Source organism: Onychomys torridus, chromosome 7, assembly GCF_903995425.1.
Source record: "Onychomys torridus chromosome 7, mOncTor1.1, whole genome shotgun sequence".
NCBI lineage: Eukaryota > Metazoa > Chordata > Mammalia > Rodentia > Cricetidae > Onychomys > Onychomys torridus.
The window spans coordinates 93,771,425-93,794,007 of record NC_050449.1 but is presented as its reverse complement, the minus strand read 5'-3'; the positions used below and the strand labels follow the sequence as shown (position 1 = coordinate 93,794,007).

The following is a 22,583-nucleotide window of genomic DNA, read 5'->3' as shown; positions in this document are numbered from 1 at the left end:
TGGTTTTCTGTTTTAATTAACAGCTAAAGTTACATTTTCTCCTGGACATGTATCTTCCCACAATGCATTTGATTTTAATCATATGCATGCCTAATTATGCATAGGCATAAGATGGTAAATGGGAGATCTCCCCCAAAGTTTGCTTTGCAGACATATTTGCCTTATTGTGCATGTATCCACCGTTCTCCACCCCTAGCCATGAAACACGACTGTATGGTTAGTCACCATCTACTGCAAAAGAAGGGTTGAGATGCACTGAGCTACATGGGTATAATAAGTCATGAGGAATTGGTTTAGTAGTGTGTCCATCAGCAGAATAATAGTGGTAGGTTTTCCCTTAGGGCCTATGCCCTGTCTGGTCATTGGTTCTTGGCCTTGATAATGGTGCCAGGTATGAGTTCCATTTTACAGAGCAAGAGAAGGTGGTCATGAAGTCCTACCCTTAGCAGAGAAACTGTTGGCAATTGACGGCTGCTGGGAGAGGGAGAGTCAGTTCTCTTTAAGGGTGTAGCTTTGGTAGAGTGACCATGTTCTAGAGCAGTGGTTCTCAACCTTCCTAATGCTGGGACCCTTTAATACAGCTCTTCATGTTGTGCTGACCCCTGACCACTAAATTATTTTCATTACTACATGTAACTGTAATTTTGCTACTCTTATGAGTCATAATGTAAATATCTGATATGCAGATGGTCTTAGGTACCTCCTGTGAAAGGGTCATTTGGCCCCCAAAGGGTTGAGACCCCCAGGTTGGGAACCTGTGCTCTACTGGATAGGCACATATCCAAGAGTATATGGACAACACAAACTGTGCTTCCCAAACCCCTTATAAAAAAGACAAAGTTGGGTGGATGGGTAGGGAAGGGTACGGATCTGGGAATAGTTGGGAAAGAAAGTGAATACAACGTATGAAATTCCCAAAGAACTAATAAAAAAGAAGGAAATAGGAAAAAAGATGACTGTAGGGTATGGAATTCTCACTTTGTGTGTGTGTGTGGTTTTTTTGTTTTGTTTTGGTTTTTTGTTTTGTTTTGTTTTTTAATAAATCTTGTCAACACTTCAGATATTTTACTTTGTCTCTTGTGTGTTTGGTTTCTGAGGAGAAAGTGCTCAGGGTTCTTACCATTAGTCTTCTCTAGTGGAATGCTTTCTCCCTCGGCTTCTTCTGGGGCTTCTCATTCATCTCTGTAGCTGGGGAACCGTGTGTCAGTAGTGTGGATGGCTCAGCACTCTGAGCTGTAGTGTGGCTCGGGAAGATTCTTTTATTTATTTATTTATTTATCTATCTATCTATTTATTTATTTATTTATTTTGGTTTTTCAAGACGGGGTTTCTCTGTGTAGCTTTTTGTGCTTGTCCTGGAACTTGCTCTGTAGACCAGGCTGGCCTTGAACTCACAGAGATCCGCCTAGCTCTGCCTCCCGAGTGCTGGGACTAAAGGTGTGCACCACCACCGTCCAGCCTCAGGCAGATTCTTAATTCTTGTTTCTGCCTTCTGGAATTCACAGGAAGTGCTTGCTGCTCTGTGGCTCTTCCTGGGTTCCCTGATTTTCTTTTGGACCCTCCTTCCTCATTGCTGTCTTGTAGCTTTTTGGTGTGGGTGGTTTTTATAGAAGTGCCAGTCTGCCAGTAAGGGCACCAAAAGTATTTGTTTGAATTGGTCTTTTTTGATATTTGGTGTGTAGGGGTCTGTGGAGTTTCCGTTCCTCTGCTTGTTTGGTTTGTTCCTGGGTTCTGGACACTTAGCAAATTGAAAACTTAGCTGGGTGGGGTCTTTCCTTGAGAGCACCCCTCCCTAAATTTCCTAGTGCTCTTTTTAACTTCAAACTGTACATTTTGGATTTCTTTTTGTCTCACTTGCTCTTTTTATTGTAGACCCGTATAAGAGTGATTACTAATAACCATGGGGCAGAGTCAGTATTAGGCTGTCATGAAATGTCCTCTGCAAGGAGGCAGTACTCTGTCCAGTACTTTTAAATTTAGCCTCAAGCAGATTCTTATGACGGGCAGAAAGTAGTCACATTTTTTTTGCCAAAATAACAGAAGAATTGTCTTTTAGCCCAGTTGCTAGTATTGAAACCTTTTGATCAGGGCTTCCATAGTACACATTGCTCTCAAAACCACTGTCTTTCAAGTTCCTGCACTGCCAGTAGAATTCAGCCACTTTCCTGTCCAAAGCCCCAAAGTCTTCTACATTCTCCCCTCAGAAAGAATGGTCAGGTCTGTCACAGCACTTCCCCACTCCTGGTAGCATCTTCTGTTTTAGTTAGTTTTCAGTTGCTGTCATAAAACACCATGGCCAAAGAAAGTATGAAAGAAAGCATCTAATTTGGGGCTTCCAGTTTCAGAGGATTAGAGTCCACGCTGGCAGAACACAGGCATGGCAGCAGGAACAGTTAGAGTTTCATTTTATCTACAAGTAGGAGACAGATGAGAGACCCTGGGAATGGTATTTGTCTTGAAACTTCAAAGCCTAGTCCTAGTGACACACCTCTGTTGTGGGATATTTGTACCCTGTATGAAGGTGTATTGCTGTGATTGGTGTAATAAGAAGCTGAACAGCCAATAGCTAGGCAGGAGGTGTAGGCGGGACTTCTGGGCAGAGAGAAAACATAGGAGGAGGGATCTAGGCACGTGAAAGAGGAAATGTAGAGGAAGCACAATGGTCAATACATGACAGAATGTAGATTAATAGAAATGGGTTAATTTAAATTATAAGAGATAGTTAAAAACAAGCCTAAGCTAATACCGAGCTTTCATAATTAATAATAAGTCTCTGTGTCATTATGTGGGAGCTGACTGGTGGGACAGAAAAAGATTTAGTCCAACAGGTCCACACGTCCTAATCCTTCCCAAACAGTTCCACAAAGTGGGACCTATGAGCCTCCGGGCCACTCTCACTCACACCACCATACACGTGGCGTGTGTAACATTAGGTTGTTGTATAAGTCGCTACATGGGTGTGTGAGTTCACACCGTGGAATAAAGACACAAAAGCATCTTAAGAATAAATCTAGCCTTTCATGGCTGCAGGGAGTCCAGACTCGAAGGACTGAAGCCCCTTTTCCCTTCACCTAGGGCATATTTATTTACTCTTTTTTACAATTTAGATAGTTAATTTCTCTACCTTCAAAGCAACCCAAAAGGAGCTCCCAGAGACCAAATGCCAGGTGCAAATTACTTGAATTATTAGGTACCTTGGTTTTCCGGGTTTCCTGGACCAAGTTTTGCATAGGCCTTTGATCCTTGAGGGACTCTTGGATCCTTGACTCTCAAACAAGATTCACATAGGGCGGTAAGAGAAACAAAAGGTGTGGTTGAACAAAGGAAGGCGGAGGGCTAGGTGCTGCTCTCTGGAACCAGGCCCTGAGCTCAGCAGGAATGCCGCCACAGTTAGGTACATATACAACAGTGATTCTCTGAGGCTTTGTCAAACATGTTATTTGTCTCTCCTCCCTCCCTATTTTTCCTGTTTTCCCTGTGTGTCACCTGTGTCCTCTTGTCCTGTTTACCCATTCCCCATGGTCCCTTTTTACTTTCCTGGTTTCTGTGATTTCTCCAGGTTGTAGACTCACATATGAAGATTTGGAACTGGGAACCAAAGATGAGAGTGGATATGTAGCATTTGTGTTTCTGGGTCTGGATTACCTCACTTAATAGAATTCTTTTCTGTTTTCATCTATTTACCTGCAAATTTCAAAATTTTTTTTAAAGACAGGGTCTTTCTATGTAGTCCAGGAAGGCCTTGAACCCATAGACATCTGCTTGCTTCTGCCCAAATGTTGAGACGGTCTTGGTCTTTTAGTGACTCTGTGGCTCTGGACTGTGACACATGTCTTGGTCTCCTCCCCTCTCATCTAGATGGCTAGAATGCTGGAATTGGGGTGTCCCTTATCCCACATGGAAAGATCGAACTGGCTGGAGTTTGGTGTTTCCCTTCTGCCTTTTAAAAGAAGAAATGCCCTGGTCTCTCTCCCCTGTTCCCATGCCTGAAGCAAAAGGAGGTTTTTTTCTCTAAAAGTCATTGATTTCCTGGGGGAAAGATTTATTTTTTAAATTGTTAGTGTATGTGTGTCTGGGGGGTAGGGCACATGAGTGTTGATGTCTGTAGAGGCCAGAAGAAGGCATCTGACCCCCTGGAGCTGGAGTTTCAGGACACTCCTAACTGCTGGGAGCTGAGCTTGAGCCCTGTGTAAGAGCAGTGCTCACTCTTAACCACAGAGCCAGTGCTCTGTCCTCCTTGGTGGTGGTGTCATGTTCAAGGAAGTTCTTCTCTCCTGTCTGGACACTCCTCACATGCACTCACCTCTCAGGTGCCTTGCATAGTCATAATCATGAATTTATTTACATTTTGGGCTAGTTGTTTCAGTTCTTTTTAAAAATTTTTATCAATAATATTCTATGAATATTTACTTAAAAAAATCTCTGTGTGTGCAGTGGGAAAGATGTTACTGGTATTATTCTAAACAAGGGCACAAAATAAAAGTAACACAGGCAGATACAGATACACACACATACTCACAGATACACACAGGGACAGATACACATACAGGCACAGATAGACACACACACATACACACACACACACACACACACACACACACACACATACACACACCATGCATTAGAAAAACAGATGAAAGAATACAGACAGAAGATTTCGACAGGAGATTTATTACACAATTATTTAGTAGGAGACTAGAAAATTTGAGCAGTCACTTAAATTATACTAAACTATGGCAATTAATTATGGAAAAATCTACAGTTCTCACAGAATGCTTTCCAAGCAATAATATTTTGTTTTTTTTTAAAAAGCAAATTTGGAAATAATCTGCACAGGGCACTGTTACAAAGAATTGTGTCAAAAGAGAAATGTTTTTATTAGGAAATAAGAGAAAATAAATGTCTGCACATGTTGACCATCTCTGGAAAGACAGATGAGAGACTGGAGGGAGATTGGAGGTTTGGAAAGCAGGGCTGGACATGGATCTATTATTTTCCATTACACCTCCCCCACCTTCTGTCTAATGTTTTACATAAAGTAGAAGCTACAAATTAAAGCCAAGTGTGGCGGACACCTGTAACCCCAGGTCAGCATCTCAGGCTCAGCTAGTTGTCTGTCTGTCTGTCTCCCCCTGCCCCTCCCTTTCCCTGCCTTCTTCTCATTAACACCAAGTACTGACTAATGGGTTCCTAAAAAACAGCCTCACTTAAAGTAGTCACTGTTTACCAACTTGGTGCCTCAGTTTCTCCATGGAAGTGGGAGGTGACAGATTTTTTTTGTTGTTGTTGTTGTTGTTTTGTTTTTTGTTTTTCAAGACAGGGTTTCTCTGTGTAGCTTTGCACCTTTCCTGGAACTCGCTTGGTAGACCAGGCTGGCCTCAAACTCATAGAGATCCGCCTGGCTCTGCCTCCAGATCGCTGGGATTAAAGGCGTGTGCCACCACTGCCCGGCCAGAGGTGACAGATTTTTAAAGTTTTAATGACAGAATCCTGGGAAGGGATACGTTAAGCACATGACACATGAGCTCTGAGTCAGGGCCACCTGTGACCCTAGGTTTAAGTTAACCACACTGAGGGTTAGGCACACTGCAGGTTAGGCACACTGCAGGTTAACTTACTGAGACTGAAGCAGACAGCAGAGAGTTCTTCTGAGGATAGTGTTCTATTGCAGTGCAGAGACACCATGATCACCGCAGCTCTTATAAAGGAAAGCATTTAATAGTGGCTGGCTTACAGTTTCAGAGGTTAGTCCATTGTCATCATGGAGAGAAGCATGGTGGCACACAGGCAGACACAGTGCTGGAGAAGCAGCTGAGAGTTCTACATCTGGATCTGCAGGCAGCAGGAAGAGAGAACTCTGGGCTTGGCATGAGCTTTTTAAGACCTCAGAGCCCAGTCTTGGTGACACATTTCCTTCTCCAAGGCCACGCCTCCTAATCCTTTCAAATGGTGCCTCTCCCTCTTTTCAAATCTGTCAGCCTCTGGGGGCCATTCTCATTTAAACCACTGCAGTGTGGCTCGGACAGCAAGTCTTCAGCCTGTGGGCATCTTGAATCCCAGCCGCCTCCTGCCACCTGGCCTCTGTCACCTCCCCCATGTTTGTGGTCTCAGTTGAGTGAATTCCCCAGTAGCTCTGGTGACTTGAGTCTGAGCTGTGGAAATCTGATTTCAGGATACATCCTACCTGTTTATCACTGGCCCTGATGTTGTGAAGTCTGTTACCAATGAAGATGTCACTCAGGAGCAGCTGGGTGGTGCCAAGACCCACACCACTATGTCAGGTGAGAGGTGTGATCATGACCTTGCTGCCATTCAGGGTGGTGAAAAGTTGTTGGATGTCACTTCGCCAACAGCACTTTCCTAGGAGGACTGTGAATTACAGCTGTAAAGAAGTGACAGGCAGACCGGAGTCTAGACTTAGGTAGTTCTTATTACGAATGTCCCCTACCCGCACCCCTGTATTGTACACGTGCTAGGCTGGGATTGTAGTCTTGTGCTATTGCACCCGGTTTACCATGGCGTTTTAAAAGCTTGTCTGTGTGGTATCCCATCTCAGTACTTAATTCCTTTTAATGGAGCAATTGTCCAATATATAAATGTATAACTACTAATTACATTATTTATTTTAGAGACAGGAGCTCACTAAGTTGCCCAGGATGGCCTTGAGTTCTTAATCCTCCTTCCTCAGCCTCTTGAAAGCTGGGATTGCAGGTGTGAGCTACAATTTACCCCCACGCCCACCCTTCCTCCCCCGGGATGGAGATTATACCCAGGGCATCCAGCGTGCTGGACTGCTGCTGTACTGTCTTGTTTCTCTACTGATGGACGTTTGGGTTTTCTAACATATATATTTGTGTTTATAATGTAATATCCTGTTATAAACATTTGTATGCCATTTTTATTTCTTGCTGGCACATGCCTAAGTCTGGGTGGACTAGCTGTTGATCTTTCTGAGGATCTGCAGACTGCCTTCCAGAATGTTGTGCCAGTTTATAAATACTTTTTGACTAGTAGAATTCAGTCTTGTTGAGAATACTTTCTCATTCAGCAGATGTTCATCGAGTGCCTGTGTGTGAAGCATTGTGCTCGGTGCTAGGAACATGTCTGTGGAGCAGTTACTAGAAAGGAAGATGGGCAATACAAAACATAAATAAGAACATCATGGAAGCCGGGCAGTGGTGACACACGCCTTTAATCCCAGCACTCAGGAGGCAGAGCCAGGCGGATCTCTGTGATTTTGAGGCCAGCCTGGGCTACAGAGTGAGATCCAGGAAAGGTGCAAAGCTACACAGAGAAACCATGTCTCAGGAAGAAAAAAAAAAAAAAGAACATCATGGAGTGCATTCAAGGTGCTAAGTTCTGTGGATAAAGAACAGGCCACCAGACACTGGATTGTTGAGGTTCCACTCATGGGCAAGGGTAGGGCTCACAGTGATGGTACTAGATGAATATACTTGCAGAGATTCCCTGTGGGTGTTGAGGAAGCACCTCAGGCATGGGCAGTAGCTTAAACAAAGGCTAAGGGGCAAAGGAGTGATGGACTGCATGATGAGCAGCCAGGGGCACGACTGAGATCCTGATTTGACATAAAAGTTTCCCTCTGGCTTCTTTGGGGTCATGGATATTATGGAGCAGTGGTAGACGTAGACGGTCGGGGTGAGGCGGGCCTGGGAGGGTGCTTGGCTCTGCCAGGGCCTTGTTTGGCTAGTTTTTATCTCCAAACACTTGTAGAATGATGACTTGACCCCTCCCCTGCCAGGGTGTTCCACCTTCCCTTCTACTGTCTGCAAACCCATTGTGCACTTGCTAGGAGGCAGTGAACAGCTGTGGGGGAGCTGGTGTAGTGTCCACTGCTTACAAAGCAGGGAAGTGTAGAGGACCCACAGTGCAGGGAACTTGGGGGTGTGCGCTGGCAGAGGAGCAGCACATGGGGTGTCCACCCTGGACAAGACCAAGGACAGAGCTGCCAGCTTGGTTGGCGTCTTTAAGCCGGAGAAGCCTGCAAGCATCTTCATATGCCATCTGTAGGTGACCATCGGCCCCTGGGCCTCCCATCCCCTCTGTGTTCTCAGGTGTGGCCCATAGAGCTTTCGACAATGATGTGGATGCCCTGTGTAACCTGCGTGAGTTCTTCAACTACCTACCCCTCAGCAGCCAGGACCAAGCTCCAGTCCGAGAGTGCCATGACCCCAGGTGGGTGCCAGTGGGCTTGTCCTTCTCTGGCCTTCTGGCCTCTATCCCGATGGGACCTCAGGTCAGCTTGGAGCAGGTTTCGGAATATGTCAACAAGGTCCCAGCTGTGGTGACGCTGGGGGCATCTGGGGGACAGGAGCAATCGTTGGTGATTTCCTCACTTCTCTGGTTTTGGCTTTGGGGGTGGAAGAGACTACAGGAGTTTGTTAAGCCTTTTGAGTTGTCCAAAAATGGAGGTGGAAGATTTTGTTTAGGTCTTGATAAGGAACAACCCAAGTGATGTCAACAGCATGGTCTTAGGAGATGTGCTTGTGTGAACTGCTTCTGGCCCTAGGGTGGAGCCACTTTGCTGAGCACCTAGTAAAGACCTCAGACTCAAGATCCAAGCCAGGTTGTCCTTGCATATGCCTTTAGTCCCAGCACTCAGGAGGCAGAAGCAGGCAGTTCAAGGCCAGCCTGGGCTACAGAGAGTTTCAGGATGTCATGACTACCAGAGAAACCCTTTCTCAGGAAAAAAAAAAAAGACCCCAGATCTCCTTGACATGCCAGAGAAAGAGCCACAGGCCAGGGTGTGACTGTTTGTGTTCTGTGGGCCTGCAGCTTTTCAGCTTAAAGGGGCTATAGCTGGTTAATATGTGTGTGTGTGTGTGTGTGTGTGAGAGAGAGAGAGAGAGAGAAAGAGAGAGAGAGAGAGAGAGAGAGAGAGAGAGAGAGAGAGAGAGAGATTGATTGATTCTGTCTTAGAAGCTGCAGGAAGGTAGAGTGGGGTTCCTGGCCTTTGTCCTGTTACCTACAGTGCCGTTTCGAGTCTGTGCTGTGTCTCCAGTGTAGGAAACATTCCAGAAGGGCAAATGAAAGAACTCCAATCTGTAGGAGTAATCTTTCTTTTCTTTTTTTAACCACAGGAATTAGCATTGCACTCAGGTTCTGTTCAGTGATGATGACAAAGGTGGCTTCTGTGAAGGTCCAGTGAGGACACGTCACCCAGTTGATGTGTTCTGTTTGCTTCATTTCCTTCTCGGCTCCCTCACGACAGTGGTTTCTATACTGACTCCATTTGTGTCTTTTCTAGTGACCGTCTGGTTCCTGAGCTGGACACAGTCGTCCCTTTGGAGTCAAGCAAAGCCTACGACATGCTGGACATCATACACTCAGTAAGCGCCCTGTCCTGTCTTGTCTGTCCTCTCTCAGCCTGAGCCATGGTCACCATGCTTCGACTTAGCAGGATGTTTTTGACTTGGTCTCAATGTCAGCATAGGTGGGAAATGTAGTGGCCAGTGGCTAGGGACCACCAGGCAGGATGTTCTGGTATGAGCTAACATCTTAAAGACTCAGATAGATTTGAGGGTTGGGCCAGCAGAGCTCAGGGGATTTAGAAGGTACTAAGGTGCACTGAGGATATTCATGCCATATCCTGGCTTAGAGCGAGGCAGGGTTGATCCTTGTTGGGTGTTACTGTCAGGTGCTTCTGGTCGGGATACCGTGTCTTGCTAGAGAGCAGGGAGTAAGTGTGAGGCTCAGGATGCATGGCGCCTCTTCCTTTGTGCAACCATGTCCTGGTTTGATCAGCAAAGGCAGCTGTTGGGCTCTGGGTGCATGTGCAGGTGGCAAATTTCTGGGTGCATTTGCAGGTTGCAGATTTCTAGTGCATTTGCAGGTTGCTGATTTCTGGGCCCAGTTCCCAGCAGCTCTTGCTTAGTGGAATATTGATGGTTCTGTGGGCTCAGCCTGTCCTGGAGCCTGTGACCTGTTTCTTTTCCCTTATTCTGGGAGCCTGCAGGAATCAGTAGGCATGGCCAGGCTGCCCCTCCTTGTGACTGTGTTCTGTACCATTGGGCAATAAATCTTACTAAACTACAGGGGAACATTCACAAAAGATTTTGAATGAGGGCAGAAAGAAAACATTAAGTTTGATAAAAGAAAAATTACAAATAATTGGCTGGTACAGTGGCTCAGCAGGTGTAAAAGTGCCTGCCATCAAGCTGAGTTGAGGCTGATCCCTGGGACCTCCTGGTAAAAAGAGAGCTGACTTCCATAAGTTGTAATCTGATCTTCATGTGCATGCTGTGGCACACACACACACACACACACACACACACACACACACACACACACACGCATTTTATAAAAATAGTTTGGAGATGGCTGATCTTGGTTGTCAGCTGGACTGCATCTGGATGAATTAAAACCCAAGCTGCTGGGAACTCCTGTGAGCGATTTTCTTCATCATATTGTTGAAGCAGAAAGAATCACCCTAAATCTCGCCCACACCTCTGGTGTAGCCCAGAGGAAGGATGTGGAAGAAGGGGATTTGCTTGGCCTGCTGCCCTCATTCTGACTGGGAAGTTCATCTGTCCTGTTTCTGCAGACAGTATTAAATCCAACTTCTTCAGGATCTTAGCACAGGCTGAAGACCAGCAGCTCTCCAGGAATCCAGGTGGGACAGCTGAGACATCTAGACCTGTGAACTGAACAGCTACCAGATTATTAGCCTTTCTGTCACCAGACAGCCATTGTTGGAATACCCAGACCACATCGTGTGAGCCAAATGAATACCTTCCCTTTTACTCTCTAGCAGTCTATAAAGTCTGTTCCTTTACAGAACTTTGATGAATACTGTTGGCTCAGTGGTTAAGATACTCACAGCTCTTACAGAAGACCCAGTTTTGGTCACAGCATCCACATGACTGCTCACAACCATCTGTAACTCCAGTGCCAAGGGATCCAATGATGCCCTCTTCTGGCCTCTGCAGGCACTGCACACACATGATACACATGCACACCAAACACTCATACACATAAAAATAAATTGAAAATATTTTAAAATTATAAGCAATTCTTCTCTAGACTATGGATGCTTAACTACTAAAATGAAATTACCCCAATACCTGGAGAGAAATCTGTTGAACAATTCCTGGATGAAAGAGAAAAATATGAACCAAATGGCAGAATTCTTTTTGTTGTTTTGAGACAGGGTAACCTGTCTGTGTAACTGCTCTGGCTGTCTTGGATCTTGCTCTGTAGATCAGACTAGCTTCAAACTCACAAAGATCCGCCTGTCTCTGCCTCCCAAGTGCTGGGATTAAAGGCGTACACCGCCCCCCCCCCCAATGAATTCTAACATTGAATGAAAACACTGTGTATCAAAACTTCGAGACTCTTCTTCAAACAACGGCAGAAGAATATATGTCTTGAAACAGTGAAATGACAAATGGCCAGGCAAATTTAGTTCCCATCTTAAAAATACAGGGACCCTTCCCTGGAAAACATCCCAGATATCACAGCTACAGACAAATGAAGAAACTGGTGATGTAGGAGATGAGTCAGGGGCAGACTTAAACAGATGGAGATATGCCCTTGTTCCTTGACATGGGTTAGTATAAAATGCTAGTTCTTCCAAAGTTTATATTTGAAGACGGTCTGAATAAACACTTTACAGAACTAGGCAAGTTTATACCTAAGTACACCAATCCCTGGGGTGTGCTGCAAAAGCTACAGACGGGGCTGGCCATGTCTGTGTGAGAGCTTTTACAGCTACAACAGTGAGAGACTGGCGTGTAAATAGACGCTCGGAATAGACCCAGGAGAGTGTTAGTGGATGATAAAAATAGATCCAAGCCCAGGAGCAAGGTTGCTTTTCTTAATCAAAGATGCTGTGACAGTTGGGGAGCCACTTGGGAGGATACTGGATGTGGTGCTGGAGGCTGATTTCAGCACTTCGAGGATGAGGCAGGAGAAGCCTAAGTTCCAGGCCAGCCTGGGCCATGGAGTGAGATCTTGTCTATACGAAAACAACAACATAAACAACAAATGGGTCAGAATTCCATCTGAACAGTAAGTCTGTGGGAGCATTACCCAAAAGACAGGCGAATCTCTCTATGATCTTACAAGATAGAGAAATGCTTTTGAATTGTTGCTTAAATCTACTTCAGTTTAAAAAAATTTACTGTTCATGGAAACAAATGTAAAAGCCAAAGGGTGGTAAGCTGGTAGAAAACATTTTCCATATCTGAAAGTATTGATACCATGACACAAATTCCTACCAATCAAGGGAAGAAAGACTAAAAATGATAGAAAAGTCACCTAAAAACAAACAGAAACATTGAAAAGACGAACATGGCCCTTAAGCATGTGAGAAAATGTTCAAGTCCAGTCATCATGATGGCTAAATGGGTAAATGGCTCTCCTGCCATTGAATGTGAGGGCCTGAACTCAAATCCCCAGAACCATCATATTCTGGACATGTAGCAGGTGTCTGTCATTCCATGTAGTGCTCCAGATTCGGGGGGGTTAGATTCAGGAGTCCCTGGAAACTCAGGGACTGCCTACCTGTGTACACAGTGGTTAACAGAGAGACCCCACAGGACTGCCTACCTGTGTATACAATGGTCAACAGAGAGACCCCGCAGGACTGCCTACCTGTGTACACAGTGGCCAACAGAGACCCTGCAGGACTGCCTACCTGTGTACACAGTGGCCAACAGAGACCCTGCAGGACTGCCTACCTGTGTACACAGTGGCCAACAGAGAGACCCCACAGGACTGCCTACCTGTGTACACAGTGGCCAACAGAGACCCTGCAGGACTGCCTACCTGTGTACACAGTGGCCAACAGAGACCCTGCAGGACTGCCTACCTGTGGGCACAGTGGCCAACAGAGACCCTGCAGGACTGCCTACCTGTGTACACAGTGGCCAACAGAGACCCCACAGGACTGCCTACCTGTGTACACAGTGGCCAACAGAGACCCTGCAGGACTGCCTACCTGTGGGCACAGTGACCAACAGAGAGACCCCACAGAACTGCCTACCTGTGTACACAGTGGCCAACAGAGACCCTGCAGGACTGCCTACCTTTGGGCACAGTGACCAACAGAGAGACCCCACAGGACTGCCTACCTGTGTACACAGTGGCCAACAGAGACCCTGCAGGACTGCCTACCTGTGTACACAGTGGTCAACAGAGACCCTGCAGGACTGCCTACCTGTGTGCACAGTGGCCAACAGAGAGACCCCACAGGACTGCCTACCTGCGTGCACAGTGGTCAACAGAGACCCTGCAGAAACAAGCAGTTTCCTGAGTTGGAGGACTATGTCTTGACAAAATAAATTGTGTTGAGTTATTTCTTGTATGTCAAATTGACTAGAAGCAAAGTTTGAATGCTATCCTTTGCAAGCCTGTGGGAAGCATTCCCTCTCATACTCTGCTGGTAAGGGAAGCTGGCATTATATAGGACCAAGATAATAGTCCAGAAATTGCCTTTGTGGAAATCTATCCAGCATGTATGGTCTCCACAATATGAAAGCACAGACACCACAGTTTGTAATCACAAGATACAGGAGTTGGGAGGATGAGAAGGTGACTGGGAAGTGATTTCCAGGAGTTAAGTGATGCAATTCCCAACTGTACAAAAAACATCAATACTGTGTTGCTGTCCACAGAAAAGACAGGAAATTGTCACAAATGCAAACACAGACCAGCAATACACTAAAAGCACATGGTGGATGGGTGAGTTAGTGACTCTCTGGAACTGTGAGCAGTCCTAAGACAGTAACCAGATGTGAGGAAATGTATTGAATCTCACAGCTTCAGGGTCTTTTAGGCCAACACACAGACGATGCACTCACTGACGCTGAAGCAGCTCACACCAAGGGGTGGGTGTGTGTTTGTGTGTGTGTGTGTGTGTGTGTGTGTGTGTGTGGAGTTGGGGGTTGGTGCTGGGATGGGACAGGACATGGCAGGATTCGAGACAAGACACGTCTCCAGTGACTGCAGGCTCTACCTCCCACCTTTACATGCCCACCCCGCTCCATTACTAAGGCTGTGGCATACTATGAAGGGAATCAATCTGCTCTTGGACTCAGAGTACTAAGATCTATATAAAGCTCTACAGACATCTTCACCAACACCCACCGTGGTGGGTTTTGCCAGTCTCATAGGTGTTTATTAATTCAATTGTAGGGTTCAAGAAAATGCTGAAGGAAGACCCCACATTCAAATAGTGTGTAAGAGCAAGGAGTGTTTATTAATAATCCAGAATGTATGCAGGGTCGTTCACCTGTACAAAATGGTGACAACCCTGAGAGGAACTTTCAGGCTCTTCTTAAGCACAGCTAAAGGAATACCAGGGATGGTTAGGTCATCTCGAACATAATTGGTCAAGCAAGCAGCAGTTACATTAGTAACTTCTAGTTGGTTGAGGGTCTATCTTTGGACATACTTGAAAAGTTTAAAGGGGGGTTGCAGGAACTGTCCTTGAGACATTGTGGGGCTGACTCAGGCCTTGTTTGTGCTCTCTCCCACATCCCTGAATGTCATTTGTTGGTAAATGGCCCTTTGTTAGGAGAGACACCTGTTTGCTCCAGCAGAGAACTGAAACCTAAATTCAGTTGTAGAAGTGGAAAAGTTTAACCCCTTCATTCACCCCTTGAGATTGGCTCTATCTCGAATCCTTTAAGATGGGTCTAGGGGCTGATATTGGGATCTAATAACATCAGCTTAATGGTACCCGGACAGGAATTATCTTTTAGTTAAGGCATCAATGATGTAAGCCAGCAGTCAGCAGAAGCAGAGGGGCCAAAGGCCCTGTGATGGCTGACAGAGTTCCTATCTAGAAGGAACCCGGAAATGAGAATGGAGACCAGTTATTATTTTATCTCAGGTCCCCTATGACAGGGAATTTTCTAACATTTCATCCTGGTGGGGAACATGAAGCAATGTCTTCTGTAATTACTCTCTTCTCTGTAATTACTTCCTGCTGATGTTGTCAGGGCCCAGGAAGTCTGGAATGTTAGTCAAAGGCACAGAGGGAATTCAGGCAATGGGGCATCCATCAGAAATGTCTAATTCCCTGGCCCAGCTGAAGAGACAGGGAACATTCGCATTCGCATTGGCTGTACTGGTCCATATCAGCTTTTTTTTTTTTTTTTTTAGCTGAGGATCAAACCCAGGGCCTTGTGCTTGCTAGGCAAGTGCTCTACCACTGAGCTAAATTCCCAACCCCCATATCAGCTTTTAAACATCCAGTGCTTAGTCATTTGGAGCAGATTGTAGTCAGCAGCTGATGCTTGGATATGTCTGTCAGCCAAGTGGAAATCTGCTGAGACAGATATAGACTAGGGACAGAAGTTAAAATTTAGGAACTTAAAGGAAAATATGTTACATTTGGAACTTTCAGGCTCATAGTCCTTGGAATTGGGAAAGAGAGGAGTCCCAAGACCAGATAGAAAGGAATACCATCCTCAGAAATAGACAGGAGGGGAAACTTAGGCTGTACTTATCTGGAGTCCTTTTGATCTGTGAGAGGTGGATCCAAGTTTTATGTCTCTCTCAATTTTTTTTGAAGCTTATATGAATTTTAGTTTATAAAAAGACATAAAAATTTTAGATACATTAGCATTGCCAATCTGTACTGAAATCCACATTGTAGAAAAAGCAGGTAATAGGTGTCTGTAAAACAGCTGGAGTAGATTCACACCCTCAGGTCAGGTTTTTCCTATCTCCACTCAGCCAGACATTTTTTCTTTTTTTCCTTTTTTAAAAAATTTTTTTATTATTGTATTTGTGTTTTAATTTTACACACCAGCCATGGGTTCCCTGTCCTCCCCCTCCCGCCCCACCCCACCTCCCCAGCCCCTGACATTTTTTCTTTAGACAAACTCTTTTCTTTACCATTTCAGTCTTCTGCCTTTTTTCCTCAGACAACATGAAAACTTTTATTAAAGTTCTTCTTGTAGTTTTTTAGTCTAACATATTTTATGTTTTTTGTTTTAAATTCAGTATTTTCAGGTATGAGAAACAAAAGCAAATATAGTTCACATCCCCTGTGACCTTTTATGACTTTCCTCAAGACTTGTGTTTTAAGATATTCTTTGACATTTAAAACTTGTGTAGATTTTAACCCTTTCTTTTTCATCTAATCATTTGCCAGAGACATAAGCAGTTATTATTGTGAACAGTCATTTTAAGTCATTTTCCTTCAGTGGAAAATTACTGTTTATCTTTTTTTTTTTTTAACCTAGTATCTTTAGAAAAATCAAGGCATAGCTGGGCAGTGGTGGCACACATCTTTAATCCCAGCACTTGGGAGGCAGAGGCAAGTGGATGTCTGTGAGTTCAAGGCCAGCATGGTCTACAGAGTGAGATCCAAGACAGGCTCCAAAGCTACACAGAGAAACCCTGTCTTGAAAAAACAAAAACAAACAAACAAAAAAGTCTTGATTTTTACATATAAAATGAGCTAACCAGCTGGCTATAGCCTTGTGGAAGAATCTGGTTGTCTGTTGCTGCTAGGCTGACAAAGTTATAGTTAGCCTAGCCATCAATACTATCAGAGATCTGTAAACTATAACATGAAGTATAATCTGAATGGCCTGTATATCAGTTAAAAGCACAGAGACTAGTCTATTATCTAGACAGCTATCCCACACTCCTGTGGTCTCCATAGAATTGGGGCAGAGTTACCAGAAGAGCATCAGTCTTCGACTGTTGGGCCTATAAGGTGAGTTTCCTGTAGAGGAGGAACATGGGGAAGACCGACTTTATTTTGTCTAGGCAAACTGGGGCAGTCAACTCTCCAGTGTCCTGCTTGTCCACAGTCTAGACCAGGTCCTGGTGGCAGGTGTTGCATTGGGGCATTTTACCCAGTGGCCATGGTTACCAACAATCCAAGTGGAGTCATCATGGTGTTCCATATCTTCTTTGGAGTTACTGCCAGGAGTTGGGAGTCTCTGTCTATGTTAGTAAGCTTTTTAATAAAATAATTTAAATGCCATATTCATCAAATCTTTGATAGCTTTGAGGACCATTATCTATTAAATATATCTGAGCTAAACAAACTTAGACTCAGTCTTGAAAATATATCTAAGTCTGCTAACAACAACCAGGCCATCATGTTACCTGTAGATACATTAGTCAAATAGACCTCTCAGGTCCTGCTTTTATCTTGTGAGCATTCTTCCCTATCCATAAACATAAGTATATCCTTAGACATTGCAAGAGCAGTTAGACTGCAGTTTTCATTTACAGACCATAGATGTGATGTTGACAGTTTTTAAGAAACAGGTGTGGACTTTGCTATGAAACTCTGAGTAGCTAAGTGCTTTAGTCCTTCCATTTCATAGAAGGCCAGTCATATAGAATCCTGCAGAGCTGTGATATGATGACTAATTATTAACCTACATATTTTAATTTTATATTTTTAAATAAGTTATATAGGTATAATAACTTAAATAAGAGTATATATTTATAATAACAAAAATAACCTTAAATTTGTATCAATATATAAAAATCCATACCAATGTGAAATATTTGAGACTAGTAGTTTTTTCTTATCATAATGAATAATAATTCATAACCAACCCCCCAAATGATGGCAAATATTTATAACCCACCAAATCTGAATGTCCAAAAACCATCTATCTCATCTTTTGGGGATGTGGGTGTCATGTTCTCTTGACTTTTTTCCTGCTGTCTATGGGTGAAGGCATCTTTTAGGGGTCCCTGAGAAAATTTGAGATAATAGCCAAGTCCTGAGAAAATTAGTTGTAACATTTGTCATCCAGTCTCAGGAGAACTCAAGCAGGTCACACCATCACAGGACAGATTGACATCATTACCACTTGATGTGAGCTACTTAGAAGTTACCATGGTATTCCAAACATGAAGAAATCACAAATAAACGAACAAGAAGTCACTCTCCACATGATGACTTGATTTTTGTCTTCAGAGATGTTATGATGGACATTGAATACTGATGTATGAAAAAGTTAAAGGGATCTCTGGAAGTGGCAGCTGCTCAAGCCTGTGTGAGGCGGTGTAGTAAAAATCAGTTCTGCATTCACTGACATTGTCTGCTTCACAGGTCATTGCACTAATGTCAGGAAGTTTCATTGTTCTTAGACAGTAAGCAACTCAGATAAAAAGCATGCCTGTAACTCAGTCTTAAATGACTCAGAGAACTTGATGTGCATATGTCAAGAAAAGGAGACTGTCATGGGAGAGCAACGGTAGGAAAATGTTGAGCATCTGGGTGAGGATCCGTGAATATTTTTTGTACTGTTCTTTTTAAAAAAGATTTTGGTGTGTGTGTGTGTGTGTGTGTGTGTGTGTGTGTGTGTGTGTGTGTGTAAAGTGAGTACAGTATTTGTGGAGGCCAGAAGAGGGTGTTAGAGCCTCTGGAGCTGGAGTTACAGGTGTGAGCTGCCCAACATGGATGCTGGGACCCAAACTCAGGCCTTCTGCAAGAGCAGCAAATGTTCTTAACCTCTGAGCCGTCTCTCTAACTCTTTTGTACTATTCTTGATGGGTTTTGGTTGTTTGGCTGGTTAGTTGGTTTTTGAGACAAGGTTTCTGTGTGTATCCTTGGCTGTCCTGGAACATGCTCCGTAGACCAGGCTGGCCTCAAACTCAGAGATCTGCCTGACTGCTGAGTGCTGAGATTAAAGGTGCGTACCACCACTTCTTGGCTATTCTTGATGTTTTTATGTAAGCTTGAAATTGTTTCACATAAATTGCCACAATTAATGCCAGATTCATATTTTAGAATTTTTATAATAAGCTGTGCTGTGTGAGAGGGTCCCACACCACCTCATGCAACAAGCGGGGAAGAGCTGCGCTGAGCTGGGCTGTCTGTTGTCCTTTGTAAAGCTGTCTGTGGTTATGTATCAGACTGTTTTTGTCTCAATCATTTTGAGCTCAGGAGGAAATTTATTCCTACAGGTGATTGATGAGAGAGAGTTTTTTGAGATCATGCCCAATTATGCAAAGAACATTATTGTTGGCTTTGCAAGAATGAATGGGAGGACCGTTGGAATTGTCGGCAACCAGCCCAAGGTGGCCTCAGGTAGGACATGGGCCCCAGAAACCTCTGATTTCTGCTGCTTTCACTCTTGGTGTCCAACTGCCTTCTGCCCTTCCATGACCAGGGGAGAGACTCAAAGGCATGTGGTGAAGGCATCTTTCTCTCTTAGCATTAAATATTTCAAAAGCTTTCTTCACAGCTCTGCTCGAAGGTTTTAAAGATACTGTTTCTTCTCGGTTTAGAAGGTCTGGGATTTTTAGGGTTGGCTTTTTTTTGATTGGTGTCCTCCTTGTGTCTCCAGTGGCTTTGCCAGGGGCTGCAGACCCAGTAGTCAGCACCTGAGACATGAACAGCATCTATCACGTTGGGTGACATGGCCACATCTGAGTCCTGGATGGCTGAGGGGACCTCCTCATAGCTGTGCCATAGAGGTGGGCACTGTGGGCACTGCCTCCCAACTCTTGCCCCTTAATTTGGAAAACAAAAGTTAGTGTTACTGTCAGCTGGGTAGTATATGCCTATATATGCCTGTAGTCATGACTCTAGGTAGGGTGAAGCAGGAGAACCCCAAGTTCAAGGTCAGCCTGGCTTGCATAGCAAGAACCTGCTGCCTTAATGAAGCAGCAGCAGCAACAGAAATCACCACATGGCCGTTTTCCTCATTAGCGTCTATTACATCACTGATGCTTCCGAAACCTTCCAAGACCTTAGGCCCATACTTGTGTCTCATTAACAGCAATTCCCAGCTACTCCTAACTACAGCTTCCAGTCATCTGAATCTATCTGTCTGTCCATCTATCTCTTCCCCATTTTCTCTCTCTCTGCCGATAGGGTCTTCCTGTACGTTCCTGGCTGGCCTCAAACTCACAGGACTCCACCTGCCTTTGCTTCCCCAGTGCTCAGTCCTGGAGTTAAAGGCATGTGCCACTGTGTTTGGCTTGTTCCTGTGTCTTCTCTAAGCAGTGTGTGACTTTCGCCCTTGTATTTAAGCTTGGTTGAATGTGAGTTAATTTTGTGAGTTAGCTTTGTTCTTCTGCGTGTGGAAATCCAAGTTATCTCTGTTTCTAGATTTGAAAGGATATGCTGATTGTGGTGTTTTTGGTTTGGGTTCTGTTTTTTAAATAGACTTTATATAAGTAAACTGAAAAAAATCATGTGTGTGTGTGTGTGTGTGTGTGTGTGTGTGTGTGTGTGTGTGTGTATGTGTATTTGGTGGGGATCCAAGTTTATTTGTACTTTCTATGTACACTGTTCTGAACTCCCACCATCATTATTCAAGATGATATATTTTCTTTGTTCCTTTATACAATTGTTGGTGTTTGAGACACGATCTTTCTATGTAGCCCTAGCTGTCCTGGAACTCACTATATAGACCAGGCTGGCCCCCAGCTCACAGAGATCCACTTACCTCTGCCTCCCAAGTACTGGGGTTAAAGATGTGTGTCACCACACCCAGAATTATATATTTTTCTTACTGGATTGGCTAGTAGAATATTGAAAAGCAGTTGGGTGGGTCTCTCTAAGCAGCCTTGGCTGACCCTTGAACTCAGAATGTAGACTAGGCTGGCTTCCAACCTCCTGTGTCTGCCTGCCCCTGTCTGTGTGGGGATTGATTTCCTGGGAGGTCACTACACTCTCCATAGATGTGATGATGGCTGTAAGATTTTGGTAGATGTTCTTTATAAACTCTGTAAAATTCTTTATTTCTAAAGGGCTGGGGACTTACCCCTCTTTTTTTTTTTTTTTTTTTTTTTTGGTGTGTGTGTGGGGTCTTTTCGAGACAGGGTTTCTCTGTGGAGCTTTGTGCCTTTCCTGGATCTCACTCTGTAGACCAGGCTGGCCTCAAACTCACAGAGATCCACCTGCCTCTTCCTCCCAAGTGCTGGGATTAAAGGCGTACGCTCCTCCCCCCTTTTATGAATCTTAAATGGCTATTGGATTTTGTCAAATGCTTTCCCTGCATTTATTTATATGATCAGTGACCTTTTCTTTAGACTGTTAAGTTGGCCGATTATTACATTAACTGCTTTTCAGTGGTTGAACCAAATTTGCTTACCTGAGTTAAATCTCATTTGGTTGCGATATACAGTTCTTTTCATTCATTGTTGTTTTTCACAGTGTTTTGCTGACTTCTCTGTGTGTTGGTGACAGACGCTGAGCTGGAGTAGTCTTTTTCTGTCTTGGTTTGGTGTTAGGATAATGCTGCTATCATGGAACTTAGCTTCGGGCACCTTCTCTACTGATGGCCCCCAGCTGTTTGCCTTTCGGCTGTTTGAAAACTCTTTTCTCTTGCCGAGTTTTTGAGCAGTGCTCACCAAGCTTCAGACTGGCCGAGTTCTGAACCAGGCAGAGCAGGTGAGTGTCTTATGGTCTTCCAGCAGCCATGCCAGCTGAGAGCAGATTTACACAGTAACTTGTGAATGAAGTCAGCTCTGTATCCTCCAGAACCAGGGAGGGTGGGTTTGTGCCTCAAGTTGGAGACTTACACATTTAAACCATATGCAGCTATAATGTAAACGGCGGCATGTATAGCTCTCAGGGCAGAGATTGCAGCTGAGTGGTAGAGGCCTGCCCAGCCTACACAGGCTCTGGGTTTGAGTTCCAGTGCCTCCTTTCCACCCCCCCCCCACCCCAGGGAAGCCCAGCTCTCTGGTTCTTCTTGAGATGGTCCTGACTGTGCGTGAGGACAGTTCCCACTCTCCTGCCATCACCCAGAGCAGGCATTGCCCATTGTTGCAGAGGGAGCCTTGCTTCTGGGTTTCAGGTCTCTGATAGCTCCCAGGGTTCTCTGTGTACTCTGGACATGAATCCTTTGTAGGACTGGGAACCTTGTGTTTTTCTTGATTTGTGACTGTTAAATTTTCTTCTTCTTCTTCTTTTTTTCCCCCAGCAGGGAGTTGAGAGGAGGGAAGGGGAGACAGGGTTTTGCTATGTAGCCCTAGCTGACCAGGAACCTGACAGTTATTCCAGATGGGCTTTAAGCATGTCATGATCCTTCTGCTCAGCCTTCCAGTTATGAGCCTGAGGCATGCATGACCACACCTGGCCCTTACTCATTTAAGAACATTTCACACGTGTGGGTGTTTTGCCTGCATGTATGTGCACCATATGTGTGCCTGGTACCAGTGAAGGCCAGAAGAGGTCATCAGATCCCCTGGATGCTGGCTGTGAGCTGCCATGTGAATGCTGGGAACCCAACCTGGGGTCCTCCAGAAGAGTAGCCAGTGCTCTTAACTGCTGAACCATCTCTCCTCCCTCCCTCCCTCCCTCCCTCCCTCCCTCCCTCCCTTCCTTCCTTCCTTCCTTCCTTCCCTCCCTCCCTCCCTCCCTCCCTCCTTCCTTCCTTCCTTCCTTCCTTCCTTCCTTCCCTCCCTCCCTCCTTCCTTCCTTCCTTCCTTCCTTCCTTCCTTCCTTCCTTTTTTTTTTTTTTGGATTTTTGAGACATGGTTTCTCTGTGTAGCTTTGGAGCCTGTCCTGGATCTCGCTCTGTAGAGATCAGCCTACCTCTACCTCTCCCCGAGTGCTGGGATTGGGATTAAAGGTGTGCACCAGCACTGCCCAGCTTCCTCCTTACTTTTTAATGGTTTCC

General features: G+C 44.8%; 1 protein-coding gene across 1 annotated transcript in view; it reads left to right on the top strand.

The window, feature by feature from the left end:
• The window catches only part of Pccb (propionyl-CoA carboxylase subunit beta), a 61,507-nt gene that overhangs the window by 31,173 nt on the left and 7,751 nt on the right, over positions 1 to 22,583 (top strand). Inside the window, exons 7-10 of the mRNA XM_036193875.1 lie at positions 6,173 to 6,281; positions 8,073 to 8,193; positions 9,266 to 9,347; positions 18,913 to 19,036. Of these exons, the coding sequence (XP_036049768.1) occupies positions 6,173 to 6,281; positions 8,073 to 8,193; positions 9,266 to 9,347; positions 18,913 to 19,036 (436 nt within the window). The remainder of the gene's footprint in view (positions 1 to 6,172; positions 6,282 to 8,072; positions 8,194 to 9,265; positions 9,348 to 18,912; positions 19,037 to 22,583) is intronic.